Source organism: Apostichopus japonicus, chromosome 12 (assembly GCF_037975245.1).
Source record: "Apostichopus japonicus isolate 1M-3 chromosome 12, ASM3797524v1, whole genome shotgun sequence".
Taxonomy (NCBI): Eukaryota; Metazoa; Echinodermata; class Holothuroidea; order Aspidochirotida; family Stichopodidae; genus Apostichopus; species Apostichopus japonicus.
In genome coordinates, this window is record NC_092572.1 from 739,214 (window position 1) to 751,553 (window position 12,340).

Consider the following 12,340-nt stretch of genomic DNA (forward strand, 5'->3'; position numbering starts at 1 on the left):
CCTATACTGCAATCACTGCCTAGCATCGTGCCTTGTTAATAGGTAGTATGAACTAAGTTTTTTAAGACATGCGTGGAATTTCATTACAGTGATTTCTTCGATAAAGCTTATTATATTAGATACTCTTCCTGTGTAGACATTGCTACTTGTACTTACATACCTTACTGTACAATATATTCTTCCTGCGTAGACATTGCTATTATTACTCACATAGCTTACTATGTGAGATATTCTTTCTGTGTAGACATTGTTATTTGTACTCACATATTTTACTATTCAAGATATTCTTCCTGTGTTGACATTGTATTTGTAATCACATAGATTACTGTATCAGATATTCTTCCTGTGTAGACATTGCTAGTTGTACTCACATATTTTACTATGTGAGATATTCTTCCTGTGTTACAGTGTTATTTGTACTCACATAGATTACTATGTCAGATATTCTTCCTGTGTTGACATTGTCATCTGTACTCACATAGCTGACTATGCAAGATATTTATCCTTGCATCATGGATTGAACAAGATTTTGTGAAGTTTAACCAAACAGAAAAGTATTAAAGTGCTCATATCTTTCAGTCTATTCTTTACTTTCGTTTAAAACTATCTTCAGAATCTAGTCTATAAAATAAAAGACAGAAATAAAAAAGGTTCACCTGTAAGTATATGATAGCAGTATACAATTAGTCATGATATGTATGGAGTAAAATAGTCATGTGATTGACTTATGGATGATATTCATGGAACTCTTCTCATACTAGTTAAGGTCAAGTGCTTCATTCATCTAATGGCATGTAAGAGAACCTGTTAAACTCACTACGATAATAATGTCGTCCAAAATGAAAACTTACTTATCCTAAGCCAAACTAGACGCTGCGTTTGTTTCGTTAGTGTCAATACCATTAAAAATGATATACAATGCTTTTGGGAGACTTAACTCACTTTGTCGGCATTGTTTTGGCTAGCCTATGCTATAAAACAGCTTAAAATGGTTTATTAAAGAAGTAATATATACAAGAAAGTTATTGAAGAATAATAAATATGCGTCAACTTTCCAATTAACAACCTGATATAATGATTGATATCTAGCGCTACTGTCATGTTTTGAGTTTGCGAAACTATTTACATTGGTCTCGGTGATCTTAGAATAAGTTACATTTGAGTTATTTATGAATGTGAGATAATCAATATTGTCAATAATATTCCACACAATTTAGCTCAAATCCAAATCAAAAGACCATGTTCCTTACTATAAATATGGTGGCTTGATATATTCCAAGAAGGAGGAAGTAAAATTCATTTAAAAGTGAGCACTTAAAAATGATTAAGATAATTTAGAAGTTTTTAAAACTCAGAAGTTTCTTCAATAACTTTTTGAAATATTTCTAAATACCAACACACCCTGTCCAACTTCGATCGTTGCCACTAAAATCATTCAATTATGCTTTCTTATAATATCTCACTTTACTCCATGTGTTGTTTACAAAGCGAGAAGGTTACATTGAGGAAAGGTTACAATAATCGCCATTTTACACCCTTAAAACTACCGTTTGTAAACAAAGATAAAGAAAGCGCTAGTCTGAATTGAAGATAAAATGCATTTGCTTAAAGTTTTTACTAATACGCTTAATTTTATTATGACTTAAAATCATTCCCGCTGACATCCACGAAGATCCCAGTTACACCCAGTTGTTCTAGTTCCCAGCATGATAGATGTGTTCTGCATAGGTTGCTTGATCGGTATTCGCGGCTCCCATGGGAACATACGTTGTTGGAATCGGTATCTCATACGAACTGTCGCCGATTAATTTCTCAAATTTCTGTTAAGGGATAATGCGTGTATTTTATTTTACAGAATGTATTTAAGTAGTTCCGTCACGCAGTGAATTGTTTTAACGTTTCCCAAACTAATTCTCACGTTTCACTCCATAAATAATAAAAAACAAAAACAAGAAAAAAAAACAAGGCTAATGATGCTATTCGAGTACAGCCTAGTGACCAGTTAAAACATGTTTTCCATATATGTTGCACAATAAAGAAACACACACCATGAATCTTTGAAAGGGCTGTTCATATTATGAACAGATCATCTTGCATCTCTTCAACATCTTTATAGATTGTATCGTTGTAATGGAAATCAACAAACGGCGGTTGTGGTGACGTCCCACATTTTACATTAGCTTAACTTTCTTGTAACAAGGCGGTTTATTTACAAACAATAACTATCTGTATGGAAACAAGGCGGTTTATTTACAGACAATAACTGGCTGTGTGGAAGCAAGGCGGTTTATTTACAAACAATAACTAGCTGTGTGGCAGCAAGGCGGTTTATTTACAAACAATATCTAGCTGTGTGGAAGGTAGGCGGTATATTTACAAACAATAACTAGCTGTGTGGAAGCAAGGCGGTTAATTTACAAACAATGCCTGGCCCTGTGGAAGCAAGGCGGTTTATTTACAAAACAAGAACTATCTGTGTGGAAACAAGGCGGTTTATTTTTCAAGAGCAGAGTCCATTGGTCACAAGTACTTAACATTTTTAATGGTAAAACATTGCATTATGCAAAGACGTAAAGGGAGAAGAAGATAGGTTGAATGCTACCACCAACAAATATTGTCGAATCATGCTTCCAAATAGACGCTCATTATAGACGTTAAGACAAGTTGGAAAGACTTGTGGAGAAAACAACAATACTTACAGCTACGAATGTTCCCCTCAAATGATGAATGGAAGGTCGAAGAGAACAGTTATGGTTCCAGCAATCGAATAAGATTTTATCTCTACAAATAATCCAAAAAAAAAAATGCGATTACTGCTGAGCAGATTTTTTTCTTAAATAACGTCAGCCAAGATACAGCCTGGCAATCAAACACCGAGCATTATTTGTTAAGCCACAATCATAAAATGTTGTGTTGAGAAGCGCAGTATTTAACATGAATAGGGGACCATAAATACTTTTACTTTTATAACCATTGTCTGCCAAGAATTTCCACGAGACTGTATGGAGATGTTCTTGACACAAAGCAACACTTTACCATGAATACATTTGATTCCCTGTGAGGTAGCGTGTATAACGGGTATCAGAGATGTTTAAATTGTTAGTTTGAACTTCATTTATTTATCATTCTCAAATGTGCAAGTTATTGACGATTTGGTTTAATTAAGGACCCAAAAATGACAGTACTTATTTTGCTATACAGCTCTTTGTTTTGGAGACACTTTAAAAAAATACAAGAAAGTTACGAAATTCAATCATAAAAAGGAACCAGTGAATGAATTCAGTTTTCTTAGTTTGGTTGACATGAAACATCGACAAGAATTATTCAAAATAAGACTGCAAACTATGTCTGAGTGTTTACTAAATAAATTCTATCAGAGTCTAAGAAAATAGCAAGGTCTCTGCATTTAATCCTTCCTTGAACTACTTCAATATTTATATTAATGCCATTGAAACAGACATTGAAAAAGTCATTGCTTCTTGAACCATACTGGATTATATTGTTACCCGATTTCGGTATTGATTATCAAATAGCATCGAACGGTGTACCAACATTGTGGATAAGACAAAAAGTAAATTAATACGATACTAACTTTATCTGCAGGTACCTCTCTGGCCAAGGTACTGATGGCGCTGCAACGTTGTCAATCGATTCCACTTCCATGTCGACCGGAAACGGTGGTGTTCCTAACAGCAGTTATGAAAATTGATAACATTTATCTTAAAATATAATGCAAATTCAAGTCATGTAGATTGATGAAATCAGAAGACTAATTATACATAAGTTACCAAGTACGCAACACAACAATTTTATAAATGTATACCTCCCTGAAAGAAAGGTATGATAGTTTTATTGCAATTTTCAGATATTTAAAGACCACACAAGTTAACGCAACAATAAAAGTAATATGCACATACTATGAATCATCTTAGATCTACATTAGTTTCGCTTAGACAATGTACTGGTTCGATATACCAATCAATAGACTCTTCCCGGACACGTACAGTGGAAGTAGGCTACTGATTGTCCATTAGTATACCAGCACACACAATCACTATCGGGACACATACAGTGGAAGTAGGCTACTGAGTGTACATTAGTATATATACCAGCACACACAATCACTATCGACGTTAAACAATTATCTATGAGTATTTACGCAATCATATATGACTGCCAATAAACCAATGAGCACAGAAATACGTATCGATGGTATTATATTTGATGGATAGTTTACCAGCTGACATAATCTCCCATATTACTACTGCTGTAGACCACACGTCACTGGATTCTGTATATTCATTCAATAGTAACAGTTCTGGTGGAAACTGGTTCAAACTCACCAAGCGTATCTATTGTCAAAGAGAAATATGTTTCACAAATATATAACTTGAGTTAAGCATGAATAAGATTTTTTTTATGAACTACGATTCATGAAATGATTAAGTTATTAAATTTCAAATAAGATACTTTCTTACACTCTTAATTTATTGATTTTCCTGACGTGATGATAAAACTGTTTGTTTCCCAAAAGAAATATTCAACAATAGCCAGACATAAATCACTTTCTCAGAGGCTAAGGAAGATTGGAAAAATAATAATGTTTATCTACTGATCTTTAAATTAAGAAAAAAGTAAGTTCAATGAGCAAATGAAGTAATAACTATTCGACAGATGGGTGATGTGGGAGATATATTGACGGTGATGCGATATGTAGAGAATATGGGAGGAAAAATGTATGAGAACAGAATAAACCATTGGTTTGTCCACCTGTTCCTTTTTAAGAATGGCTAGCTTCCGTGCATCGCTAGAGAGACAGAAATCGTACAATTTGACATGTCCTTCTTTTGTCAGTAAAACCTTCTTAGAAGACAATCCAGGATGAAGAAACTGTGGATTTATTACAAAAAAAAAAAACGGTTAATTTATTATTTGGAAAAGAATTGCAATAAACAAATAATTTCACGATGAAACCATCAATCTAGATGAATACGGTTAAAAGTAAGTTGTGTTTATAATTGTAAAATTTATCTTCTCCAAAACACATTTGAAAAGAGCTAAGTAATAATGTTGGCTGTAACGAGACTTGTACCAGAGATATAAGGATTACAAGTTATTCGCTAAAGCAGAGCTATCCTGTCTTTTGCTGTTTCCAAAACCCAATATAATCAATTGCCTCCAAGATTCTAAACCAGTCATTCAAACTTCATTCATAGAGATTCTCTGTTTTACAACAATAATCTCCGTAAAGGTCAAGAACGGATTAGAAAACAAAAGTACGTTAAGCTTATATACATATGAAACAGAAAATTGGCCGGAACATCCGAATTGCAAACAAAATGTGTGTTGTCACTTACCCCGAAGGTTTTAAGAATGTCCATTCCTTCTAAGATACCTGAGATATGTTTGATGACGTCAGTAACTGACATTGAACTGCAGCAATAATAATACCCCTTTTCTTTAGTGTCACGTGACAACACGCTATGCAGATTTTCGCCAGCGAAATGTGTAGTTATCAGCCAAAGTCTATCTAAAAAAATGATGGATTATATCAAAATTACATAAGGATATATATAGAACAGCAATGTCCTGTCAAGATAAGCGTAATTTGATATCAATGACTGAAAATTAATCATTCCTTTGTTATAAATGTAAAATAAATGTAAGAAAAATGAAACTAAGTAACAAAATTGTATCACATGACTTTTAACATTACATCCAGTTTGAGAACTTGAGTTCAGTCAGTTTTATTTACATCCAGTTGTCCTTTTGCCTTGTAATCGTATACTGTGCTGTAGTCCGATATGATGCTGTGGGAAGCTTTCGTTTCAATACATGTCATGATATGATAGATTTGTCTCTTATGTACTTCTTGCAATTGTTTCGTGCATTTTTTCTTCATCACTTGATAGCGTGTGTACGAAATATCAGAGATATCGAAAGGATTGAAAGAGTCAACAACTCACTGTTTTGGATAGATATAGCCTCGATCTTTGCTAGATGGTTCGATGCTGGTAATTCGAGACATTTTCTGATGTAAGCCTCCCAATGAATTTCTTTCTTTCTAATGAGCTTTTCTGAAAATATAACGCAACAAGTCATCAATTCAATACGGCGTGCCTTCATACTGCTCAAAATGTTGACTGAAGCACCATTTAATAATACAATCGGGAAACTAGATCCAAAAGGAATAAATCCTTCTTTACTGCACACAACAAATTGAAGTATTCTCTTAGATCAGATTCCGGCCATGATTTGAAGATATTCACTTAATATATCACTAACCTGTTAGGGTTGTTACTACAACACACTTATTGGTCTCATTAGCAAGATTTATAGATCCCATCCATCTTTTGTAGATATTTCCTATCTTTATTTTTTTGATGATGGAAATGTCACACTCACTCAACAAACGGGGGTCTTTCCCTGCAATCACATCTGCTGTAGAATAATAATCTGTGGAAAAGTTGCGAAACGTACATTACGGCCAATGAGCACATATCTTAGTCATTTTCTATTGTAAGTCATCGTTGAATATTGGCTGTTGATGACCGACAATTCCCATTTGCTAATTAGTGATTGAACAGTCTACATAGTTTAATTACATGTGAACGTATGTTAATTTCCTTCTATGTATTGTATTTTCTTCCACCTTATTTTCAAACATCATAACCCACAGATAAAACTTTATTAAATACGACTAGTCTGTACTACGATATTAAACAGCTGTTATCTTTCAATAATTCATTTACTTTCAAACTATTACCATTTGGAGTAAACTTACTCGGTTCACTTCCTCCAGAATTGTGGGAGTTTTGTGAGTTTTCTTCGTCAGCAGGTATCTTTGGTAATGCTTTCCTGTTACAGAAATAAATGGCGTTACATCATGTTGGCAAAGTTCATCAACATAATAGCCATGTAGTAAATTATTAAAAGGAAATACTTTAATTTCAAATATCTGTCGTTTGAGAAAAAAGAAATTCTGGAAGTAATTTAGTCGTAATATGATAGCCATCAAGCAAAAAAGGGTAATGAAATAAATTGAATAATGGGATATATTTCTGAAAGACATAAAACATTTTATATTAACCCCCACTATGCATTCCATTATAAACACGAACTAACCAATCCCTAACTCCACAATATGTTCTGGTTTAATTGTATAGTAAATAGTCTCACAACCATGACTATGCACTTTTTGCGTCCGATTAATTTTTCATCTCGACCACAACAATAACAAAGAATGGGACACTCTTGTGTTTGTTTTAAGTTTTTAGTCGCTCGATCTCTGTGAAAAGGGCAACAGTTTGAAAAACCAGTGAAACACCAGTGAAACATCGTGATTGTGCGACTACATACTGCACACTAGTTAAACAACGTGATTGGGGGGTTACATACTACACAAAAATAAACATCGTGATTGTGGTATTAAATATATATAAAAAAAATCATTAAACATCGTGATTGTGGGATAAATACTACACAATAGTTTAACAACGTGATTGTGGGATTATATACTACACAAAAATAAACATCGTGATTGTGGTATAAATATATTAAAAAAATCATTAAACATCGTGATTGTGGGATTAAATACTACACAATAGTTTAACAACGTGATTGTGCGACTACATACTGCACACTAGTTAAACAACGTGATTGGGGGGTTACATACTACACAAAAATAAACATCGTGATTGTGGTATAAATATATTAAAAAAATCATTAAACATCGTGATTGTGGGATTAAATACTACACAATAGTTTAACAACGTGATTGTGGGATTATATACGACACACCACTTAAACATGATTTTTGGGTTACATACAACAGAGTAGTGAAAATGAAAACATATCGAGAATTCCTTACCTTCCTTCTGTCAGAATACTTTTTCGATTAACTGTACAATAAAAAGAATTTTTTCAAGAAGGTTTTAAATAAACCTTATTGGTTTCCATAAAGTGTAGGGATATTGCATTTTCAGAAAACCAATTTAAATTGTAACAGAAAATATAATAAATATATAATATTATTATGTAAAACATCTTATAATCAAACCAACGTGAACTAAGATCACTGAAGGAGTAATATTTTGTGTTTAAGTGTTGTATTTGTAATAATAGTATGTATTTAAATGTTCATTGTGAAATGAAATATGAAACAGAGCATTTCAAAGCAAGGTTAATAAGAACATGTGTCATATAAAAGGGATCTTAGAGCAAAACTTGAAATTGTACATTAGATCCAGAAATTTATTTTAAATAAAACCTTACTTGATTGATCGGTATCTGAGGCTCCTTTATCAAGAACATTCATTTGATGACTTGACATTGATGAGGTGACATTTGGAATTCCAATCCGAAAGGAAATGAGAATGAAGAGGAAGCGAGAGTGATAATTTCTGCCTTGCTCTTTATATCACAGCAAGTCATATTGCTTGTTTCTGTACACGTAAATCGTGTTACTAGTAATACTTTTAGTTGAGGCTTAAGGACCGCCTGGGATTGACGGGATTGGTTAAGATTGCTGCAGGGCTACTGGTATAAGTTAAATAGTAACGGGATGGGATGAGGTGCCTGGAGGGCCACTGGTAGAAGTTAAGAAGAGGCGGGGTGGGATGAGGTGGCGGGAGGTCTACTGGTAGAAGTTGAGAAGAGGTGGGATGGGATGAGGTGGCTGGAGAGCTACTGGTAGAAGTTAAGCAGTGACGGAATGAGATGAGGTAGCTGGATGGCTACTGGTAGAAGTTAAGAAGAGGCGGGATGTGGCGAGGTCGCTGGAGAGCTACTGGTAAGGGTTAAGTAGTGAAGGGATGGGGTGAGGTAGCTGAAGGGCTACTGAAAGAAGTTAAGAAGAGGCGGGATGGAGTGAGGTGGCTGGAGGGCTACTGGTAGAAGTAGTGTTTATGCCAAAGTTTGAAATTTTAATGAACTCACCCTCGCCGGCTTTGTGTTACTGAAGCTGTAAAACATAGAAAGAAATAATGCATTTGTGAGTATACATCTTGTCAATGGATCAATCAATTATACATGATAAAGTGATATGCATGATAAAGTAAAATCCATAAATACACTAATGTTGGTAAGTACTATTAAACTATTGAGATAATGAAAGCAGTAGTAAATTGTGCATCAGGAGATATACCATATTTCCTTTAAAAGTTTGTTCTAGTTTGCAGTAAAATGTTTGAAGTTTAAATAATAGGTGCACTCAGACCTCCGTCCTACCTCTTCCTATCTCCGAAGGTTTATTGTTTACCCATTCTCATTTAATCCACTGTTCAACATTCAAATGTCTCCCTGGTCATAACACGACCTTTTAGTATATGTTCATATTACGTTGTAATATAGAGTATTGTATGAAAAGGAATATTAATGCCTACAGATGAGACACGAAGTTCTAAAACGCGTGTGGTCAATGTTTGTGGCTATACCTCGATGGTGTGTTCTATACTTAATTATATTATGTTTTTTGTAACGTATTTGATAAACAAAACAGCGTTATAGTCTATATAATATAAATTGCTGTCATTGTTTCATAAATTTGAAAGTTCAATATTGTGTACAATGCTAATACCTACATCTGAATTTTCTGACTTTGAAACAAGCACAAACTAACAGGCAACTGGAAATGGACCCGAGAACACCAGCCACAATCATCCATTTGTTGTTCCCTAAGGATGTAAAACGAGTAAAAGATATGTTTTTGTGGAAACTCCTGAGAACGATAATGGGTCTATGACTACATAATTTGAATGGTATTGGTTTTTATCTACCTATACCCTGCAGTTTTTTTTATTACATTATTGCCTCTTTATATTAGCATTTGATCAATATATGTATAAAATACACTTATTCAGTAAGGAAGCATTAGGTTATGTCTACTGATGTTATTATTATGTGTTCATGTATACCAATTACAATGAGGCTAACATTCAAGTACGATCTATCATGAAAGGTATTCCCCTCGTTGGCGAAAAGAAACCGAAACCTATTGAATTAAATATTAACCGCAAGCCTTGTATGCAACACAGAAACTATTGAGTCCAAAAAACTTTAAGTTACATATAACTGAACAAAAGAATTAACAATAATAGAATTGAGCACAACTGAACAAAAATTATATAGAGCGGAAGAAAAATATTGCAGATGGAATATTGGATGTTGATATGAATATAAATATACTGATTTGTGTTCTTAATGAATCATCTTCCTCAAGAATTTATATTTTAGTTTAACGTTCAAATCACTGACGACACGATGTTATATTGGATGTATTTTAAACATGAACACAAATTTGAAGTTAGTAAGCTTTTTGAAGAGTAAAAGAGGGAATTGCGGTCAGCGAGAGGTTATTTTGGTCATTTCAATGCAATACAAAATATTCTTAGAAAATGCGTTCTTTGCAATGCATATTGTAGTATTCATTACAGTGCATTAACTCTAAATTCATCAAATTAGCCTCCTATATTAAAATAAATTGGTCAGATCGTGAAACAAACTATTGGAGACTTCCAATTTAGAACATTTTATTGTAAAACTTGGTGATATCCAGACCTTTGTTATATATGTATGTCGAAAAATCATGATTAAAATATGTCGAAAGTTGATTAATAAGGCTCCACAAGCCGTCTCGAATCGACCGCATATAAGTTATATACATCCCTATTGACCACACAAGAAACGTAGGCTTCGCGTGACAATATTAGTAGCGCAGCAGGTAAACTGGTATTTCTTTGAGGTACATTTGATGCTTGTTCTATCTTCATGGACTTTATGTGTTCATTTGACAAATACACCCAATCAGGGGATGTCAAAGTACCTTTAGAAGATATGAACTTGTCTATTATGTAGTAAACCTCTTCAAAATATAAGATAAACATGAACTGAGAGTTTTTTAGGAACTCTTAAATGAAAATTTTGTAAATCGAAATATCTGAGAGATTTAAACGGAAACAATGGTTACAGTGAGATTTTAACAGACAGGGAGACTCGGTTCATGATTATGTCGAATACCGGAAAGTACGCAATGTTGAAATAACTGTCGAAGTTAGCAAGCTAGATGGGTCGGTTACAGCCGCACTATGTCGAACGGTATTAGGAATTATTCCATTGCACTATTCGTCGTGGTCAATGTAAATGTCGAAGTTCACATACTGTAGAGGTCGGAGTTAGCAAACTGTGTCTAACACCACGCAACGTTGGTCTCGAAATGTATTTCTATGAATAATGCTTTGAAGTATTAATTTTTTTCTCAATAAAAAACGTTACAAAAGTTAATTTGACGAAGTTGCAAAAACGGCGTGTTATTTTAGATTTTAACATTTCATTCTAAAAGGAAGACACAAAAATGTCTAAGTGATCGTAAACTACACGCGGTACCCTGATTGATCTTGTATTGACCTGAACGGCTGAAATACATTGATGCCTCGTTAGAAGAGAAATTCTTTTATTTGGACGGATCACTGTTGTCCAATTTAGGCAGTTAACATCAACCAGTAACTTTTAAGTCTGTCTTGTCATTTAATTTTTAAGATCACGTATTTTCCTTTTAGGGGGCGCTACATAGTTATGGTGCATGACAAGTACGCTTTATAGCTACTCATGCTACTCATGTTAAAACCCTGTTTCACCAATTTGCAGTGAATATATTAAGAATTTTCATGGAATTTAACACATGTTCATTTGCGTGTAATAAGAACATAATTTTTGCTAGTTTTCTGCTAAAGGAGGTAAGAAAGGTAACGAGGTGCATTGTGTTTTAACATATTGCATATCAGATAAGTTCACAACTAGGTAATATTGATCTACAACGTTACCATTCACAACGAGTTTTCCATTTTTAGATGGCGTAGTTGCAGTTTTTCAATCGAGCTAACATTTCTGATATCTAAATAACCCCGTTATTCGGGGAGAGAAATATGTTACCATCGGTGAATCGCTACACATGTATATTACTAGACACTTCTTGTTTATGGCATATCGTGTAAATAACACACATTCATAACTTCATTGGTAACATAAGTATATTAGTCTGAAATACGATTTCTGCCATCTCAAGTACAGTTTGTGTCTCCAATACGCAAAACTCTCAACCGAGTGTCAATATTCAACTTATAACAGCACAAGTAAATTTTCAGTACAAAGAAAACATAATTCATCTCCACGGAACACCCAGACAGTATTGTTACTTCGTTGTTATCTTCATATAGCAGCATTTATCAGAGGTCTCTGAGAATTGCGATACTCTGCATGCATGGAGATGGCAGACATATCTACTACAATCTTAATTAGCATACATGTACCTGTGATTTCAAATTGGTTCTATAATCTGCTGAAA

General features: G+C 33.9%; 1 protein-coding gene across 1 annotated transcript in view; it reads right to left on the reverse strand.

Moving 5' to 3' along the window:
- Positions 1-454: 454 nt before the first annotated feature.
- The window catches only part of LOC139977520 (uncharacterized), a 54,063-nt gene continuing 42,177 nt past the window's right edge, over positions 455-12,340 (reverse strand). Inside the window, exons 15-16 of the mRNA XM_071986873.1 lie at positions 2,700-2,781; positions 455-1,820 (exon numbers count right to left, since the gene is read on the reverse strand). Coding sequence (XP_071842974.1) covers positions 1,695-1,820; positions 2,700-2,781 — 208 coding nt within the window. The 3' untranslated portion in view covers positions 455-1,694. The remainder of the gene's footprint in view (positions 1,821-2,699; positions 2,782-12,340) is intronic.